Source organism: Pararge aegeria, chromosome 4 (genome assembly GCF_905163445.1).
Source record: "Pararge aegeria chromosome 4, ilParAegt1.1, whole genome shotgun sequence".
Taxonomy (NCBI): domain Eukaryota; kingdom Metazoa; phylum Arthropoda; class Insecta; order Lepidoptera; family Nymphalidae; genus Pararge; species Pararge aegeria.
Genome location: NC_053183.1, coordinates 6,111,136 through 6,133,750, shown reverse-complemented (window position 1 = coordinate 6,133,750; position 22,615 = coordinate 6,111,136). Strand labels below are relative to the sequence as shown.

Sequence of the window (22,615 nt, the reverse complement as noted above, 5' to 3'; positions counted from 1 at the left end):
TGCAAATAAACTTAAATTTTTATTTTTTGAATAACAAGAGTGCATTAGTGTATTTTTGATGACATGTTTTGGTAGGTACTGTATTAAAAGTATGACTATAACATTATAGAATAAAGCAACGCCGAGATGAATATTAAAAACAAAAGAAAGCAATATCCTTTTTTTTGTGATATAGATACTACTGGGCACAGTGGCGTGCATAGAGGGTATGCACAGGGTATGCAGATGATATAAAAGAAAATCTCGAGTATAAGTTATAAATACTAAGGGGTAGGCTTTTTATAACTCTTACAATGCCTATCCTTAAGTTTTTTAACTACTCTAACAAACTTTACTGGAGATTCTCTTCATTTTATATCATCTGCATACACTGTGCATACTCTCTATGCACGCCACTGACTGGGCAGTGCCTTAATATGGTATGGTTTACAAAGTAAATGCCTAGCCCTCTGTGCTTATTTACAGCACGTCGGTACCTATATAAAGATAAATTAAATGCAAGTATACTGTAGTACTTCCTAACATTTAAGGCTTCGGCTTTCCATTCGGAGGTTCCAAGTTGGATTTGCGGCACGCACTTCTTAATTTATCTTAGTTATTTATATTATTATCAAAAGACATTATAAGTATGATAAGTTTCATATACCGCTTTTTATATTTAATTACACTGAAATCAAAGGAACCAGCCGTTTACCTGCCTACAAGGTTAGGCGTTGCACTTCCGCGATGCACAGATAAGATTGCCGTGTAATTTTATCATCTTGGCATACCTATAAAAACATAGCACATATATAAATATGTGCTATGTTTTTATAAATATGTGCTTTGTTTTTATAATAGCTTGCCAATGTATAAGAAATTGTATATATTTCTTTGATTTCTATTCTTGATATGTAGGCCGCTGTCTCTCTTTATATATTTTTATGGTATGGTATGGATTATTTGTATGGTACTCGTACTTAGATCAGCCATGATCTAATTTTTACCGGACTTTCACAGGTTAAGGACTTTGCATGCAGAAATTCAGGCTCTAGTTAAATGGAATATTTTAAGTTCTAGGTTTCACTCCTGATCACTTGGCGTGGTTGTTTACTAGAGCAGGTGAAACTTTTGAAAACTATACTTGTTTTGGCGCGTTAGCGAAAAGTGATGAGAGCAAATTTTTACGACGCGCGCGCATACCGACAACCTGAAGTTAGCTATAGTCATATATTTCCAAGTCTGCGGGCTCATTCCGTTGTTTTAATTGATTCAAATGTGCAAAAATCTCAAATTTTAATGTTGTGTGAAACTTGGTAGTCCGATAATGAGATAACAAGATAATACGTTATAATAAAAATTTAAATGTATTAAATACCTTTTAGTCATGTAGGACTGATGATTTAATGTGCTCAGCTAGGCACAGGGGACAGACGAAGGTGTTGCTAAGAAGGTCACTCATTCAGCTACCAATATTGGATAACGTTGATTATTACCTTTACCGACTGATTTATCCATAGCAACGAGGCTACACCACTGACTTACTGAAGCTGAGTGCTGCAAAATTACGATAAACCCAAAGTGGCGTATCCTACTCAAGTAATTTACTGCATACCAAACTAATCACCGAATCAAACGCTATCTATCGAATTAGTAAGGAAAGCGCGGAAAGTAGAGTAACTTTCGTTGGGAATAAGTGTGCCAATAACATGCGTCCGCGGCATCGAATTGACATACCTGCATGAAATACGATTGACGTTCAATGGAATACATTATTGGTACAGCGGCAGTTAATAGTGAAACTGTTTTTTAAACTTATAGGTAGAAGTAGTAGGTTTAAATTGCCACTTGGCAAACGAAAAAAAATATAAATTCTGTTTTTTTTTAATATATACTATGGATAACCATATTAAAATAAAAATATGATGATACAAACGCAAAATGCCACCACAAATACCTTGTGGCAAGAATCATAGACAAGTAAGGTTACATATATGTATGGGTTTCCTAGTAAAGAAAAAAAACGAGTACTAGCCTATTATTATTATCATTTATTCCAGTACAAGTTAGCCCTTGACTGCAATCTTACTTGCTGGTAAGTGATGATGCAGTCTAGGATGGTAATGAACTGACCTGTTAGCCGTTAGGGGTGTTATATTGCAGGTATATTAAACACATGCCCCTACTACGTGACATCGTACCGGAACGCTGAATCGCTTAGCAGCTCGTCTATGTCGCTAGGGTGATAACTAGCCGCGGCTGAAACCACCAGACCAGACCAGAAAAAAAATCTGAAATTTAAATTCCCAAATATTCCCTCCCGGTGATCGAACCTGGGGCCAAATACTTAAAACCGCAGTGCTCACAGTTCGCCAGGGTGTTCGTCAAAAAGTTTAATAATGATAGGTAGGTGAGAGTTGCGTAGCCTCGAATCAGTTGATATAACTGTTTATGCAATATTGTATTGGTGACCGCCTTTGCAGATCGGAATAATACCATTCCTCGGTGCCTCAGAGAGCACATTAAGCCGTTGATGCCGGTTATTATTACTTGTAACGAATGATTATGTTCACGTTGTGACAGTTGCTTACACAGCCCACCAATTTACATTGGAGCCGCGTGGTGGGTTTACGTTCAACACTCAAATGACTCAGGCAGATTCCACAAGTAGAACATTAATTAATTATTATCATCATTAATAAGTAAAAAACTTTAACAAGAGCGTAATACTGTGAAAATAAAATATCTATTTAAAAAAATAAAAAAAGTTAAAACGTTTAACCTAAAAACAGAAAATCGTTTCAGCTTTGCACATTAAATACTTTAACATTTAAAAGCACCTTTCAAAAAGGTCAATGTTTATCGCGACTATATTTATTGAGCTATTGTGGCAAGTGTTTATAGACTTTTACTATTTAAACAGGGGAAAAAAGTACAAGTACTTTTTATGTATATGCTTGCCTACCGATTAATATCATCGTAGGTGGAATTGACTATACAGTTTAAATATGCTTGAGTGGATGGTCATCACCGACTTGGATTAAAAGAGGACATACTCTTATCGGTTTATGTTTTTTTAATTTCTATATTCCAATACAAGTTATCAGATCAGAGTTAGATCACCGTTTGAGGTGACTATGTCAGTTATTGTTATAAACAAAAACAATACCTGACCGAGCTTTGTTATCCGCAAATTCTTAGACAAGGGCCCGTTTGGGGCCCTCGTAGCTTTATATTTAATTTAACAAATTCGGAATATCACCACAATATAACATGAAATATTGTTTTTTTTTATTAAAGCAAATTAGCGAATGTTCAGTATAATGTGTTGAAGACGTCGGAGTTTATTTACCAAAAACGAAACAAACCAAAGTTGAAAGAGGTTAGTTTCGGAATGAAACGTTAAATCAACAATATTTTACCGAGTATTGTTTTACTCGGTAAAATATTATACTAAAAAGCAGTTAATAAACAACATTTGTCATTTGTGTTGTGTGTCAACAACATTTTTAAGTCGTTGCCAAGTATAATATAAAGTTACTAAGTATGGATAAACTATAGTGTGGCGTGTATTCGCGTTTGCTTGGTAGGTTGCCCTATATAAATATATTCATCAAAAGTGACTTCAACATTTTCTTGTCTATGCCAGGACTTATGCATCGATGTAGTAATAGAAGCCTCATAAATGTAAGCCTTTCAATAGCAGCTGATAGGTATTTTTCTTAGCAGACGTTGGGTTTTCTTCGTAGTGCATAACTAAATGGCTCAACTGTTATTTTCATTGAAAAAAAAAAAGTTCTACCATTTCGAACATAGAATAAAGTTTTAATACATGTAAAAAAAAATTCACTCAATTAATCTATTGAAATGGAGAATATAAAAATTCCGTTTTTAAAACAGAGTTAGGCCAGGTTCATACGAGTATTACAGTGTCGAGGGGTGTTGTTAATCGTGATACATAAAGAAAACGAACGAAGCTCTAGGTACATTATATATGATGAAAAGTAGTTGTACGCGACTTCTTCCACGTTAAATTCGAAAATAAAAAATACCATACTCCTGCGAACGATAAACCCACCATTTGCCCACCCCATACCGTGAATTGTTTTCTACGCGTCATCATAAAAGAATGCTTAATCGCTTGACAGCACGACTTTGTCGGTGGGGTGGTAACCAGCCACGGCTGACGCTGCCCACCAGACGAAACCAGAAAGAATTAAGAATTGCGGAGCACTTTACTTATTTATTCGTATTCCTTTCCGTTTTTCTTGAATCGTGACACAGCGAGGGAGCGATATATGTACAATGTACATATTCACGTGCCTACGTACAGAAAAAAATATATACCTTCTTGTTATTTCCGCATCTCGACACACCATAAGCTTCATATGACTCCAGCATTGTTGTAAAGAATAATTAATAAAACTCCGTGAATAAGTCCAGTGTGTCGCCTCACCGATGCTCAATGGGTAAGATTAAGCACGCAGTTCGCAACGGTGCGCGTTACCGGCCTACACAGTACGCACACTGACATACTTTCCGACTGCGACGTAATGAGATCATCTCAAATATGGTCTCCTCAGACTCAGTACTAAGGAAAGCGAGGGCGCCGAGTGTACGGTTCAGTCGAGTACAGGCTACTGTATAACTCAGGTCAGCGGGTATTGTAAATCCGTTACTTTGTTAGTTATCTGCTGCTATGCACAATATTATTATTTAAACCTCGTGCTTTGTCCTCCAGATTAGTAAACGTAAATTATTGCAAGTTTACATACATCTTCGGAGAAGGCACCTTGTATGGTTATGATAGAACCATACTTATAAGCTACAAGTAACTTTGTTCAGTCATAAATTGTTATCACATTAACTACTTTCAAAGGTATGGATTAGGTCGCAAATTCCAATTTCTGAACTTCGGATCAGTACCTACTGAGAAATTATTGAAAGATAAATCCAATATTTAAAACTTTTTTTTCTAACTCAGGACCTCGTGATCCTTAATTGAATATGCTAACTGGTCCTTTTCCCAAGCACAAAACAATTTTGATACTATTACTAATCGTGTACACAGAGAACTTTCTAGAACTAAAGGTTTTTTTTCTCAAATTGCTGTTATGTGAGCAATTATAATGAACTGTAAAATCATCATACAACTGTAGCCGGATTCCAATATAAAACAATATATATAAAGCACAGAGGCCAGTTACTGCAGAGGCATATTTCTGATGCTAAATTGCGCTATAGCGTGTTTGGAAGGACGCCAGCGATCCAGATCACAGCTTCCACCGCCTGATTCTAGAGAATCGTTATCGGTTAACGATGTTATGCGCGCTATTTAACAGGACATTTAACGCGCACTATTTTACTACTGTCTGCTCTGATTAGTAAATTCGCCGTTAGATATCCTAAGGTTTCTTATGCGTCTCAATCAGAGTGAGAATAACCAGGTAAAGCGACGGTGTCCAAGCTGGCTGATGTCCAAAACGTTTGAATGCACATATGTACTTCTTAAGTAAGCTTTAGTACAAACCGCTGGTTAATCAATTACTTCGATATTCTAGAAAATATAAAGAAAAAGTATTCATATTGGTATTTTACGAACATCTAAAAACAGGCAAAACATTCACGGCTAAGACTAAACAGACAAAAAGTTATAGCTACAAAAGTGTGTTGATTTATAAAGGGACTGACTAGTAAGTGAATATTTATATAAATATTTCGTGGAATTGCACAACTAAACAAACTTTAATAAAATTAAAATTAATATTGTGGACCAACAAATAGAAATCATAAAATTATGAATCGCGTAAATCGTGCTTAATTGCGGCTCTACATTAATACTGTCAGTTCATTTTATTCGTACATAATTAGTTTAACAAAAGACATTCCATTGTGTTCGTTTTAATTATTGGAAATAAAGTGATAAATTTTGTTGTAAAGTTACATTAAAATCTACACCATTCCACGCGGGTATATTACCCTGCGTGGAATGGTGTAGATGATGATGCCAATTGCCAAGTATACGTAAGTATTGTCATCTCGAAAAACAGCTTAATAAAATGCCTTAGCAAATCACGCCTAACTTATTAGTAGTAGGACACAGGCACAATTAGCAGGGTGTAATAAAAAAAAAACACGTGAATCTATAGGTGAAAAATTTAAAGAAATAGGTTACGGTAGCCTCATTTATAACAATATAGTATTTGTAAGACAAACATATTAGTCTTTATAAACAAAAAGTGGATATAAGCAGTCGTCTTACAAGAAATGGTTATAAATTGGTGACATCTGCATATCGTCTGCGAAAGGTGCAGAAGTCATTTGTGGGATTGAGTAGGATAGGCTTTTATAATATGACTCCTAAGGTAATTTTGAACCTACCAATGCATAAATTTTAAGAATATGTTTAAACACATTTATTACAGCGAGGTTATTATACAATTGATGAGTTTCTTAATGACAAGGTTGCTTGGAAGCATCCGGCTCCGCTTTCATCTCTCACAAGATAGAAAAATTAATTTTAAACTGTAAAATGTAAATTTTTAACGTTGGAAAAGAGCAACTGCTGAGTTTCTTGCCGGCTTCTTCTCGGTAGAATCTGCCTTCCGAACCGGTTGTAGAGTCACTACACACGGACAGACTTGACGTTTCAAAGGGCTTATATTAGTCCACCACACTGGTCTAGTGTATATGGTGTACGGTAGGTATAAAATTTATAAATAAAAATAGGGCAGCAACCCTACTAAGATGATACACGATCATACGATACAAGAAGAAGTGTTTGGAATTTATTTTATTAGAAATGCTTCGAAGGCTATTACTCAGAATAGAAGGGCAGTATACTATCTAGCAAACACCTTGCGCAAGTCACTCTGACGTGCCAAGTTCGCCCACCGCCCGCCTTAGCAGCTCCTACACAGCATTTACAATTCGAACAGGACTGTGGAATCTGACATATTAATCGAAAATTATAGTCATTCCAAAGAGTTTCCACCTAGTTTCTACCTATACATTAAACTCTTACCTACCTATGCCTTTAAATAGAGCGTCAAACCAAAAATTGACGTCAAAGATGAAGTTCTCTTTACCTAAATAATAAAATATATGAAATTCAAAAGCCGCTGTCTACATTAATATATATAATACCTATTAGTGCGTTGTTTTAAAAAGTACTTCCGTTCCAATCCGACAAGGGCCTGCACACAGTTGCGTAAAGTTTACCATAACCTATTCACATAACTGTTTGATACAAACAGCTGCAAATATAACTTCCAGTTTTTTCCTTGTTAAAAAACTTTGATAACGGCGCTCTTTTAGCTCGCGCCTAGTTAAATACTGGACTCCAAGCATACAGACCACATTCCAGTCTACTGTTTGCTCGTCCCTGTATACTAGGCTTAAAATAATTACACAAGTGTGCTGCAGACAACCCTATGTAGTTCGTTTTTCGCTGCCTTCCTACCTGCTTCTGTTTGCTTCTTCTTTGCCCAGTAAAAATAACCTTTAACAGGTTTCTAACTACTTATCGCAATCTGTTACGAGACCGAATGAATGACTTTCACCATCAAAATTATGCGACTGTGGTCTGTAGTACTTACTTTCGTTACGTTTGTACGCGTACTGTTCGAGACATCGCATCGTTGAGATGAGAAATTCGATAGATAACCAATTACGTGAACGATAAATAAATATGAAAGTGAAAGTTTTCATATTGCACTTAAATGCGTTGCAAAGTTTACGACGCTACGCGTTACGTTGCTTGCGTTCAAAGACGGGATTAATTTATTTTTACGCTTGCTTCTCTTGCTTTTGTAAAACAGCTTATTCCCTTTTCCTTAAATATAGGCTACGATTTACTAATACTTCAAAAATCCTAATATGTATACTTACGAAAACTACTGTTGTCCGCGACTTTGCTCGCGTAATTATAGATTTTGTCAATCAGTTCAAGTTGCTATTTTCTCAAAGTTGTTTTTCGACATGAAAGACACCTCAAGACCTTTTCTGTACCTCTGTCAATGTAGATTCAAAATTTCATAATGATCGGTTCAGAAGTAAAGGCGCGCACAAAACAAACTCACATTCGCATTCATTATATTCAAACAACTTATACAAGAGATAAGTGCTATTTATGTGGTAAGCTTATCTATAAATACTTTATGACCATCAATAATAAATAGGGTACCTATGTTTAAGAACAATGATTATGTAAATGTTATGTTTCATTTACTGTTTATTGTTATGCCTTTAAGTCTAGCGGGCTCATCTGCGCGATAATTAGAGTATAACAGTCTTCGACAATAGTACGTTCGAATTTTAAACTCCATGACCATGGAGAGCGAGCGTGCGCGTGCGCCTCGCGTCTTGTCATTCGCTTCAGTGTGTTAGTGTCTTTGAATGGAGGCAGTCACGCGGCCTCCCATTCTTTAACATTTGATACTACGTTATTTTGAACGTTACTATTTCAGTCACGGCCTAGTTTTTATCGGCAAATTCGTTTTCAGTTAAAATAAGTGCATCATTTTGTGTACACTCATTACTACGCGTGTGTGTGATCTCAATTATTTGCAGTTTCCTCGTGTGGAGTTTAATTTGTGTAGGTTTATTTTGATGGCGTGCTATTTCAGTAAATGTGATCTCGGTGTGTGTGTAAACATCATGTTTGTATTATATAAAACCTGGTTTGCTAATGACACATCGATTAGAAGAGGATAATTTAAAGTGATCTATAATAGCAATTCTGTTATCTGGATCAAATCAATCTCCTATTGTCATAATAATCGTTAATATTTGGGTTAATTTAGGTAAATCATAACCTAAATTAACCCAAATATTAACGATTGTTTTTGATTACCGATCATTAATGTTTACTTTAATATTTATTATTAGTATTTGTGCTCAATAGCTTAAGAAGACATTGTTGAGTAAATCACTAATGTCATATAATTTATTATTAAGTAGGTAACATTTGTTTTTAAATATATCATTATTAAGTACCTACCTATATTATTAAAATCATATGACTTAAGTTATTTTAGGAATTTGTAATTCCTAAATTTTATGTGGTTTTATAATATAGACGTATAACAAAGTTTCTTATTCCATGTCTTACAATATTATCCATTAATATGTAATAAAAAAAACTGTATTTATTATCTGCTTTATAAACAAATGTATTGCAAACAAAGCGGCAGGCAAAATAACAAAGTGGCATCTCGTAAAAACAACATTGTTTTTATTAATCATGATGAGCAGCAATCCATTGCGAGATCCAGTTAAACTCGTCTAATGAGTCTAATAACACGAATCATCCAACTCCGTACGCTCTACTAGTCCCAATGGTCATATCCGTCGCAAATCGCCGGTTTCCTCCGAAGATGGTCTCTTTTATGAACATGATTTATACCTGCCACGTCATTAGTTTATGTCAACGCCTGTCGCCAGCGGATTCGTTTATTTGCCTCGACAGTCTATTTACCAGATACTCCTTGATGCTAAAGCTTCCAAGGCTTCATGAATGGCAGTTTACTTCAATCGTCATCCGCAGACCATTAACGTTCCACTGACTGGCACAAGCCTCATAGGGGAGACGGTTTTAGATCATAAACCCACCACGCTGCTCCAATCCGGGTTCAAGCTAGTGATGTGCTCTCCGAGTCACAAGGGTTGACACCGCTATTTTCCTACCTTCGGGATGGTATTGGAAATTTTCTTTAACTTAACAATTTTTGGCCCGACACGGGTTTTGGACTCAGGCCCTCGTGATCCGTAGTTGAACATGCTAACAAACAAGGTTGCTATTTATATTTTGTAACATCTTACTTAGATCATTTATATATGAACTTAAATCTTTATCTTTTCTTTCAATAATTTACCGTTGAAATATCTTTTGCAAAAACAAATAATTCTAATACACAAAGTTAAATTGCGTGAGATTACAGATTTAAAGACCTAGGATAAGTAGGTAGGACCTTTGTGATACATGACCTATATTATTTCTTGAAAAACATAGCTAATGAATTTTAATTTTCTTTATCATGTTTACATCAAGGTCATTTGATATGGCTTAGAAAATAAATGTACAGCATTAATTATGTTGTTTAATCGCGTGCTAGCACCATTTGAGGTTATTGCGGCACGCTCTGACTTGGCATATCTAAAGCATCGGTCTTATGCTGTGCCGGCGGTCTGCCGATGTTAGGTACATGAAATACAGAGTTGCACTAATTAAGTATTTTGGCAGATTGGAAGATCGATCTATTAATTAAAGTTTAAATGATCGCCTTAAATCAAGTTTTTCATTAAATATTCATATATATTTCCATTATAATGACCTTTCCCTTTACCCTAGGTACTCCCTCGTATTAGAAATAATGACTAATATACATGTTATTATTCAAAGAAATTGGTTATAATGTGAGGACATAATTAAAAAAAAAAAAATATACATTTCCTGCTCGTGCTATTAGATACACATATGATTATATATTAATTTTCGTGCTACCTACATTATTTATCTTCAACTAATTTCATTGATTAATATTTCACTATCATGAAATAATATAAATCTACTAATTATGAAGTTTGCTTAGGGAATATATTCATCAATTGTTAGATGTTAGTTATATCTTTAATTAAGAGAAGATAATTTAAGTAGCTAAGTTATGTTTTATGACTTTCATCATCATCATCAACTTAATTAATGTCCGGACTAGGCACTGGCCTCCTCTCACAAAAAAAAGAAGCATATAGAGCTGCGATTCACCGAGCTGTTTGCTGTTTTTATTAACTTAAACAAAATTCAGATTTGTTTGAGCATGCATTAAGTAAGACTTTCGTAAACAGTAAACAAAAACTCCCACAGCAAACATAAAAGTTTACAGCTTCCGCAATTTTCTTAAAGCCTCCGCATCACGACGCTCTCACAGTATACTTTCCAGTTTCCTTGAAACAATAGCATGTTTGCGATTTCACTTTTTTGTCAACAAATGTACGGCAGGTAACAATTATGCCAAAAACATCAGACGAGGTTCCTTTTCCTCTATTATATTGACATTTCCATTCTATGCAATCATTGCTTAGGTTTTGTTGATTGTTGCGCAAAGTTTTCCGCTTTTCCGGCATTCTATTTTCATTCAATCTACTTTTTGCGTTTTTATTTTACGAATTAATTATTCCGAAAAATAGATTTACGATAACATCGAGTGATTATTGAAGCTCTGGTTAATAAATTGTTCTCTAAGATCAACGATTACCGATTTTTTAGAAACTTAAAAAAACTTTTATTTCTTACAGTTACAGAGTTTAATAATTCAAGGTTTACAGATTAGTTTCACTTGTTTAACCCTCTCAATGGCGATTAATTTCGACTTAAGGTAGATAATAAGGGTCAAGGTTGATCAACAATATAAAACAATAATCACTGAAAATATTTATGCTATGCTATATTATGTATATGAAAGGTATGCTCAGTTTCCTCAGAAAAAAAAGGAAACTGATTTATTTTCGTAACGTTAAAAACATAATTCTTATTACCGAACTGTGATAGCTACGATTTCATTTCTGATAAGCTAACAGTCTTGAGATATATTGTCCATAATGTAGCAATAATGTATTTCGTCGTTAATCAGAAACTATATGAATCCGATGTGGGCTTATATTCAAAAGATTTGTGTAGCCTTAACTTGCGTATGTATTGTTGGGGCTTTATCGTCTTCCCATTTATTATTAGAGAGCAATACGAGTCTTACATACGTAGCTAACAAATGCACGTGAAAAGTACCCGTCGCTTTACAAAGATGTTTCCTTTTGTTCGAGTGCCATTCATTAGTCGAATGTCACATTGGTAGACCCCATTCTTCGGGAGTGCATTGAACCTACGCTGTCATATCTCCAGGCGTCATACAAGGCTCTGTACTAACGTGTTTTACGGGTTGTGTACTTGTCGTGTTTTTGGTTATCCAGGAATCTCGCAATCGTTAAGCCCTACTCGTTAAACGAGCGCGATCGAGCTTCAATTGTCTGAGAAAAAAGTTGACTTGTTCACAAAGCTGATCCCACAAAATGTAACATCTTATAGTAATATACTACACCGAGTTGTTTATTTATTGAATTAGTCGCTTATTGCATTTATAAACACACAGGTCCTGCACGATAAGATAAGAAAGTGAGACATCACACATTTCGTGATTCAATTGTGTTCAATTATCGAACATAGAATATATCAAACAAATTTTTTTTTTTTAAATATCATGACAAAAAAACGGTGATAAATCAAAACAAACAGTGTCGGTACAGAGAATCGTGTAAAAAATTGTGAATCAGTGACGAAAAGTGACGAATATGAACTTCGAAATGAAATGAAAGTGGCATTAAATTCTCAGTTCAAAAAGTGGAAGCACGAGTGGATTCGTGTGTTTTATCTGTGGTTAAGTTTATACAAAAAAAGTTAATTGTGATATGAGTGAGGATGAGCACAGAGCGGCGCCTCTCTCGGAGTTTCCACTCATGCCTCAAGGGGTCTTCGACGGAGGAAGCGGCGGACGACGAGGAAAGCTGCTACCATTCTCTCGGAGGCAGGCACACTCTTAACAGGCAACCGCAGGTGTACGTGGAGGACTTATCCAACGTCACTTTAGCCGATTTTGATACTTCCCAGGATGATATTGACGGTTAGTAACTATAACTTATTATAATATCCTTTTTATCCCTTCGAACCCACCAACTAATTATTATATTCAGCAGAAGATGTCATCCTGTTGAACACCGTATGTTTCAATTAGCTTTAGGTGGTATTCCCAAATTCCAAGTAAACTTTTTACTTACCTTTATATTTATTTTTAGAAAATATAAGTCTTAAGTACTTGTTTGAATCGATAGTAAATACCTTATTTAGGGGGGTAGGTGAAAATTTGTAGTTTTCTTAGTATTTGCACGACATTCGTTGATTCAGGCTTGTAAAGTACTACTATTTATGCTGTGATCTTGTAATAATCATTATCAACTTATTAACGGCCACTATAAGACACGGTTCTCCTCTCAGAATGGGTTTAAGCCGTAGTCCACCACACTGGGCAAGTCCAAATTGGAGCAGTTCACATGCTTCTGAGAACCTTATGAAGTACTCTCAGTCATGGAGGTTTCCTTACGATGTTTTCCTTTACCACAAGTGATATTTTATTGCTTAAGGCGCACGTTACCCGATAAGTAAGTGGTTGAGGCGTACCAGGGATCCAACTCGGTCTTCCCCAAGAGGAGGCCGGAGTCTTTGTCTCAGATTGTTAATGTGTTATAATTAATAAATATTGATATGTTTTGTACATATCGCCAGTTAACACATATTATACAATCTGTATATACATTACATTGATTATGCTACTAAGCCTCATCAGTGTTTTATGTGTGTAATATTGTATGTTATAATCGAGATTGTGATTTTATATGTCATTCATAAATGTTGACGGACACATAGCATCACGCGTCATATATGCGTGTACTTAATTGGGTGGTTTCTCCAGTAAAATATAAACTGTTATGCTTCATAGTTTATTATGATATTTCTTCAAGTCTATCACTTTACAATAAATAATTAGCAACTGTAATGAGGATAATTAGTATTAAAACACAATGCTATTATTAAAGCAGTGAAGTTTGAATGCACACTCGTTTGTATTCTGTAATAAAATTATACCTACTTAAGTATTTATGCCGATATTAGGTACCTATAGACGCTATGAAAAGGTTATGTAACTACATAAATCACCTTATACCTATCTTAATTAAGCTGACATCCATTTCCTCGAGGCTTCAACCGAGTATAACTGTTATATATAATGTGATAAGTATTTTTTTCCTAAACCAAACTCTCATACCTACGCTATTCTATAAAATATGCCCTGATAAACAAACGAACTCTTCTACACACTACATAAATAAAAAGTTACTAGAAACTGCAACTTTATCAATAATTAGCTTGTATTGTACGAATTGTTTAATCGTCTGCAATTCGAGTGACAACATAAGCTTAAGCTGTTAAATAGTAAATAGGCACCCTCGAAACAGGAATACCTACTGTGGGTACTATCGGTTACATAGAATCAGTAAATGTCTTGTTTTTTATAATAAATATTTTTTATCGTGACTTATTGTTACTTTTTAAAGGCCAACTCTTAATTTAAACGTAATTTTAATCAGCCTGTAGAAGTTTTATTCTCAAGGCAATGCATGGTCTAATTTAAATCCAAGAGTCAATCAGAATCATCACGATCTTATTATCTAAAATACCTGCATTGTGAAGTGGAGTGGTCTTCGATAGGAACTGCTGGCTACCCACACGCAAAAAGTTAACAAATCAAAATCAATTTTCTTCCGTCATGAACGTTGTTAGCTCAAACGCTTAGTTTGTAATCTTCGCAAACAATAATACCGGTTAGTAGACAAGATCGTGATTTGATCTTGACATTGATGAAGAACGCAATATCTCCAAAGCGAGTGACTCACCGGATACATAATACCTCTCAACTGCCTCTTGTAGAATACCTAAACGAATGTGGCGTTGCGAATAACCGATGGGGTCTCGATCTATTTGCCAATTATAACCAATTATTAATAACCAATTATGAGACCATAGAGCATCGGAAGATATTTTCAATTATAGAAATGTATTATTTTGCTTGATTTCAGTTATTTTGTTTGAATATATATTATAAAGCCTGTGATTGCCTAGTGTTTAGGACTTTTGCTTCATCTTCAGGTGGCCGAGTTCCAATCCCAGCGATTCTACGCAACTTCAATATCAATGCTTGGACGGTATGAAGGGAAACATCGTGAGGAAACCTGCATGCCTGAGAGTTCTCCATAACGTTTTCAAAAGCGTGCGGAGTCTACCATTCCGTACTAGGTCAGCGGGTGAACTAGGGCCTTAACCCTTCTCAAATGATATGATGATGATAATTACATAAGAGTTTAAAGTCAGAGCCCTTTAATTCTTATATAAATAATTTGTTACATTTACGAGTACAGCATCGGTTACTTAGACACATGCTCTTAGAAAATAAATTTTCCTTACAAAGTATTAGTCACGTCTCAAGAAAGCTAAATGCGTCCTCTACTATAGACGTACGAAGAATTACAAAAGACTTTTCCGATGTCTAATATCTGATGTTATGTCAGAGTTCCCAAACGTTCAATATAAATATGCCTCATTCTTTGTGTCTTTTAGCTGTATTGTATCTTTGTGTATCTATTTGAATGAAAATAACTGTGAAGGGCAAATCTGATAATTAATATGTCGTCTCTGTAATATCGATGTTTCCATCAATACTTTGGATGGGGGGGCTTATGTGAACATAATTACGTGTTTTGGTTACAATTCTATAGCTGGTTCAGAATTTTCTTCGTGAAGAATAACCAGTTTTTCCATATCCATTACACGAATTATTAGTCTTTAGCATCAGACTGTTCTTAAATTTGGCGCCATAATATTTAGACATCGTTATCGAGTGCGGGTCCAAGCACCGTAAATACTTGTCTACTTTAGCTGTTTTCTCTACCTCTCTTTTGTGACACCGCACATACCTACCCCTTAGTTAGGTATTCGTGCGGTGTACGACGCACCTGTGTGCCGTCACTGAACACATCCGCTTCCCATATCCCCGTCTCTCTCCTACCACCCTTTTTGGTTCCACTTTGTGCTTCCGTTCCGCACTGATACGACACTAATTTCAACCAAGGTTAAATAATGTTTCGTAATTAGCAGATGTAAACCAAATAATATTTGCTCGCAACGTGTCATGCAAATTTTTGGTTGCTTATTGCACCTAAAAGCTACTTTGTTAGGAATTTAAGGTACTACTAATTTGATTTCGATCTTATAGGACTATCTGGTTTTTTTAGTTACAGTTTGCCGTAAGACTAAAGTAGCCTTTTTTGTATGTCGTTAAATTAATCATACAAAAAGTACCCAATTATTTTCTTCTGGTATTTTTTTAGGAATTGGGTCTTGAAGTAGGTAGATACTCTTTATTGCATCCATTGTTACTACAACGTAATCATATTACCTCTTTCCTTTGATAGCTAAGCGGTAGCTTTTTTATAGCTTCCGCTGGAAGGAAGTGGAGTGGTTAGAGTGGCATATTGTCTCTTTCCCCATTGTTACGCAGGTGAATGATATTTTGAGTGGGGCTGGAAGGTTTTTCACAACAACTTGATAACTTTTTATTTAAATACGAACGTCAGCCAAATATTTGATTTCTCACGTTTTTAATTCTTTATCATGACATTTAATAGATACCGTGATAGCTTGACATATATTTTATATGTGATTTATAAAAGGTGATAACATGTTTATAAATTATTTTACAGCGCAAAATGTGGTTTCTTGGGTGACATTGAGAGTGCGCTCTGTGTCTGTGCTCTGCACATGAGACACAGAGCGGTACGTTGCAGGGCGTGATCCTTACACGTCCTGCGAAGTGTTGGTCTGTTCATATGCTTAGCCCGTAAATTTTGAATGTAAAAAAAACAAGTGAGATTTAATTCAAACTCACTTTGTATCCTACATATCGTTTTTGATTGTTCTTGCAGGTTTGGTATTGCACAGGCCATGATTTCTTCTGTTTGCATATATCCGTGAAACGGATGCATATATCAGTCAACCGATTAACATAATATATGTGACAATTCAGTTAAAATACTTAAGGTCACTTTATTCGTGGTAGATTCCGCCAGCGATAAAGTGTAAACAGCGGTGGATTTAATACGCTGGCTGCCCTAGACCTATTGAATTTTCTCGGCTTAACTATACCCGGCATAAATACGTATCCGTAGTTATGACGGGTATAGTTAAGCCTAGTCAGTAAGGCTTCGGTTTTCCTTTCGTGGAGACCGAGTTTGAGCCCGGCACGCACCACTGAGTTTTCAGAGTTATGTGCGTTTTTGCCTGCCCTAGACCTATTGAATTTTCTCGGCTTAACTATACCCGGCATAAATACGTATCCGTAGTTATGCCGAGTATAGTTAAGCCTAGTCGGTAAGGCTTCGGTTTTCCTTTCGTGGAGACCGAGTTTGAGCCCGGCACGCACCACTGAGTTTTCAGAGTTATGTGCGTTTTTAATTTTAAGCAATTCAAATATCACTTGCTTTAATCGGTGAAGGAAAATATCGTGGGGAAACCTGCATGCCTGAGAGTTCTCGATAAAGTTCTCAACAGCGTGTAAAGTCTACCAATCCGCACTTGACAAGCGTGGTAGACAACGGCCTAAACCTTCTCATTCTGAGAGGAGACCCGTGTCCTGGATTGGGCCGGTAATGGGTTTGATGATGATGTTGATGAGCAAATTAACAAAAGTCTGTAAATGAGAAGATTATCTCAATCCGCAGTCACAGATTGTCTTCTGAGCAGTGAATTTATTTCATCACAATCCAAAGACGCCGCAACTGCCATTCAATGCTAAGGCCAGACGTAGCGCTCAACGTTCTTGATAACGAAGTTCTGATACCCTGAAATTTTGCAATCCTAAGCCTGGTCTATTCTGCCTGAAAGGCAATCGGGCCCTGAGTGCTAGTACGCATTGCACGCTGGGTCCTATTAATGTCTCAACAGGCACTAAATTTCAGGTTTAAAATTATGAACGATGTTGTAGCACCTAATAATGATTGTCACAATAATTAAGTATTAGTTCTCGGAGCGTTCGCGTGAATGTTGTGAAGTCATTCATGATCTCATCGGTGTGCTTTAATTGCCTTCTTCTGCATCATGTTGATTAACATCAAATTATCAACTTTGCATATAAAGTTCTTTGTTGTAGTTTTATCACACAATATGTAGATTCGACAAGAATTTTAAAATCTATATTCTTAACCTGTAATGTTCGTTAACTTAACAATTCTGTTAACTTTTCCGGTTCATTACAATTTACTTTACGTTTACTTTATTTTCATAACCACCTAAGTTTCATAGATATGTTTGTCGTGGATGACAGATCATTATAGACGGTTATATGAATGACTTTTATAGAAGTGAGAGGTACAATCTCATTGGTTTTGTTATCATTACTACTTTAATAACACATTGTAAGGAATCATGAGTCTTCTGGTGAACGTGTCTAAAGTAACGTTTGTTTTCAATTATTAAAATATATATGTATAATGATATTATTAATAAAAAAATTTAAAGTCAATAATTAGGTTTTAAAAAATTTGATTGAAAGACAATATTTTTTGGCTGTGCAAAATAGCAAAAACTTAGTAATTTAGTCTTTCTTTAAATTTAGAGATACTTCGCTCAAACGCCCGCGGCCAGTTACGGAAATATTTCTTTACGTTTATAACTAAAATAGTTATCTTGGATAAAAAAACACTTTCGTTAAGTAACTACATTTTTAAACAATAATATAAACAGTTGTCTTGAAGTAACTATAGCAGCAAAAAGCATACGCCAGCGTTTCCATGACAAAGAGGAAAGCTACTTAACGTGGCCGCATCAGAATTATCCCGTACATTGCACTCTTGGACGTCTATTTATATCGATATTCTGACACGTTGCTGTTGGCAATCGGTCCCGTTGTACGTAGCGACATTTTTTGCCATTCATAATTTTAAACGCTGACGTAACATAAAAAAATACATTATCTTATCTGAGGCTTTAATGGTAAGATTTGGTGTTTTATGTATCACATTATTAGTGTTGTTAACATGGTTGAAACGATGTTATCCTAGATTATTTATCTTGAATGCGATTTTCATCTTAACCTGCACCCATAAGCGAATTAAGCATTTGCTGTGGGTATTACGTCTTTGGACGGACCAGATGGACCAGAAACTTAATCGTAACGTAATCTACGAATAGTTCTGCATTTCATTAACTAAAAAATGTACCCTGCACTCAGAGATTTCCATAAACATTCTTCCCGTGAATAAGACAACGTGCAAAGGTAGATAGATATATTGTATTAACTATATTTGCGTTCATAAACATGTTTTGGTAGGTACGTACCTATGCTATGATAAAAAGTAGCCAAAAGAACCGGAATAAAATGGCGTACACCATAATATCGAGTGAAATGAGGGCCTCGTACAGGAAATGATAGCGTTTAAACTACTTACACGCTTCGGTGGTTTTGCCTGTCACTGTTTGCAAATTCAGAGTTGCCGTTTTTAGAGGTAAACTCTTTCATTCTTTAAGAACACAATATTGAAACCATTGAGGTATAGGGACCTGTAAAGGGACCTCATAGGCAAAGCAGACGCCGGAAAATCTTATGATCACCAAGACGCTACATAAAACTTTAGCTACACATAACCTTTAGAGTAAATATATATCAATTCCTTGTTTTACATTACTAAAGAGTAACTCATTTAATAAATCACTTTTATTCCTCATCATCCCTATCTCGGAATTTAGGTCCTGAATTCCAGCCAATTGTTGATGTGGAAATGTGCTAACCCTAGAGCGTATATGGGGAAAATAAAAGTACCTACATCTTGTATGTTAATAAATGGTACGTTTTGTTGCCGTAGAAAAAAATATACGCTGGTAATAAAATACTTAGCCTAGTTTCATTGAAATTAAGCTCTACATTCTTTTTTTCTTCAGCATATATCGAATATAAAAAGTAAATCATACTAATCATATTTTTATTATTTAAATAATATTTTTTATTTAAAATATTATAATTCACATTGTTTATAATTTGTAAATATACACTAAATTATAAAATACAGCGCCATCTATTTGTAACACACGTAACATTAGAAACTGTTGAAAATTTACGCTGGTTTAGCTACTCACCGCTAGAGTGCGCTGCTTATTCGTTTATAAAAGCGTATTTTGTACATAGCTGTACTTACATAAAATGTATTTCTATGCATATATACAGACATTAGGTACATTTATTCAGTTTAGTGAAACAAGGCATAGAGCTACAACTAGATAAGAGTGGGCAGTCTCTTACTTTAAGATATTCAAACTAATGTGGATAATGGTCTACCTACCTACCTATTCATTATGTTTACTCAGCCCAGTAAAACTTTACTAAAGAACAGGGTAAATTACAATAATTATTGTTAAAAATATAGGTTCTTATAGTTGACGTAGAGCCTTGAATGGATTGGTAGTATTTCAAGTTAATTATTGTTTTGTTATATTATTTGAGCTTTTAATTCTGATCCCTATTTTTATTAAGAGCTTTATGAACTCTTCCCTTTCCACCTTGTTACACAGATAACATACCTAGATGTACATTCCGATACTCTACTTTTATGTAGCAAAAATTATAGTGGAAACTCATTAAAGATTTATACAAAAAACTTCTATGACGGATGTTAATAACAAAGTGTAAAGCCCTTGCTTGAACACTTGAAGTTCAGAACAATACCAGAACCAGTTTAGTAGGTTCACGACCGATCGCCTCGTAATGCCAAGCTGCTGTGTCGTGATTTATTCGATGTACTTATAAATATGAGTAGTTGGGTCTTATAGCAATACACATAAAGACTAAGATACTTTGTCCCGTTTTTATGTCAAAGTAGTGGACCAAAAGAAATCTACCATAAAGCTTTAAAGACCGCAACACCATCACATGGTGTTGCGGTCTTTAAAGTAGTACAAATAAAGACTAAAATGATCTGGCATTTTTTCCCGTATCATCATGCTTTCGGAGTACGAAGGCTGCATCGGCCTCCATTTCGAATGGTAGGTAGGTACTATAACAGGATTATAAGTTGTACTTACATATTCAGAAAAGATTAGAGATAGAATAGCAGTTTTCGTTATTACACTCGTAAGTACATTAGTCAAATTAGAGTTTGTTTTATTATACATATTTTTTACTGACTTTCAAAATTAAATCAAATAAGTCCGTCATCCGGATCTCCGTCAGATTTATATTTGACGAGGATCGTAGGCCTTTTGTATAGCGGATGCAACATCTAAACAAAAATGGCGAGAATCACTGGCAATCGGTGCATAGATCAGTAAATAGTAGTTGTTCTTCAGAACATTATTACATTACATGAAATTCAGTTTCGTATTATTTAATATCTGTACCGTTGAACAATTAGCACGCTTTTAACAATTTTTGGTTTCGAATAGGTTTTCTCATCTAGGTTTCGGAAAAATAGTGGTATAATAACGATATATTTTTCAAGTTAATACTATTACGGTCGACTACTGTTTGAGCTTTTTATGGCTTTTGGGGGAAGAAAAACACCAAATTGAATGGACCAATTTTTTATTATTTACTTTTTAATTATGCATATCTGAGTAATACTATAAATATATCGACAAAAACTTTATAAGCTCAAAAGCTTCGTGGTCGCGCGAAGAATCGGCATACACTATAAACTTGGTCACCGAATGTAGCCGACTACAGCCGAGTCGAATCGAAGCTTTAAAACATGGCAGCGGGAGCGCCCACCGCTTGTCAACAAAGTTACTCGAGTCTCGAGTCTACTTCGGCTCGCTTGCCGCGCGCATTCGTGTTCTGCATTTTACTTACGTTAAGAAAATTACTTAAATCTTTTAAGTTTTTGAGTAAATTTCGCTGTTTATCTTGTGAAAGTGAGTGAATGATGGTGTTGTGATAAAAGTTTTGTGTTTTATTGCAAAAGTGCTTTTGTTGGAATATTTTCTGCCCAAGGATTCCTAGTTTGTAACATACTAAATATTTTCCGTACGCATTTGTTTAGAACATATGTTTGTCTAAAGACATACTTACTTATTTCTTTATATACTTTAATAATGTAACTAAATATAATGTTTTAAGTATAAAACATTAAACAAATTTATTTACTAGATCGACACGACTACTAACTGTAAGATTTAAATGTTTATAAAGTTACGTGAATAGTTTATATACCTACCTAGGTACATTGAGGAATGATTTAGCTAGTTATCTCTACCTACCTATTAGCTTATCTATTAAGTATACGTATTACTTTGAATAAAAAAAAAATAACACTACTAGGTACCTATAGCATGTTTAGATTATGCTATCTACAATTATACCTATGAACCTAGTAAGGTATAATCTAGGTTGAATGTTTTATGTTTGTTGTTGTCCACAGTAAACTCATTGTCGATACTGATACTAAGAAATTAAAAAAAAACATTTCAATAAACGTAAATTTAGTTGGTACCTACACTTATTTCCTTGCACGTGTTGAAACTTGTTGCTAAACTAGAACACGAATTGTCAAAGGAACAATAGTTACCACTTATGACTTCTGTAGACATCTCTCACAATAGCTAAAAACACGATGTTGGACCATGATGCATGTTAAAGAATAACCTAGGTACCTATCTCTAGGTATATTGTATTATTATTTAGCCTATAGGTATAATGAAGATAATATTACACTAGCGCCCTATCGTTGCACTAAGACAAATATTCATCTTTCCTACTAACCAAAGAAATTTAATTAGGCTTTGTCAAATTTGTCAAAAATTTATCTTAACGAAAAATCGCATCAAAATCAGTTGCGTGGTTTCGGAGAAGTTAGTAGCTAGACAGAGAAGGTGCTCGGAACATCTCTCGGAGGCGCCCATTACGTACGACTAAACATTATCCCTATGTTGACAACAATCTATTTTAATAGATACTAGGTATACGTGTGATTGTTTACCTACCTACTAGTA

At 35.1% G+C, this 22,615-nt stretch overlaps 1 protein-coding gene across 15 annotated transcripts in view; it reads left to right on the top strand.

Moving 5' to 3' along the window:
• The window catches only part of LOC120637945 (ras GTPase-activating protein raskol), a 213,909-nt gene that overhangs the window by 148,051 nt on the left and 43,243 nt on the right, over positions 1-22,615 (top strand). For 2 of the 15 annotated variants that reach the window (XM_039910026.1, XM_039910024.1), the window contains exon 2: positions 12,123-12,650. The exons of 10 other annotated variants lie outside the window; for them this stretch is intronic. In XM_039910026.1, the coding sequence (XP_039765960.1) occupies positions 12,449-12,650 (202 nt within the window). In that variant the 5' untranslated portion in view covers positions 12,123-12,448. Of the gene's footprint in view, positions 1-8,377; positions 8,576-12,122; positions 12,651-21,431; positions 21,626-22,615 lie in introns of those variants that run through there. 3 more of the 15 variants (XM_039910027.1, XM_039910025.1, XM_039910020.1) reach the window with 3 other exon arrangements.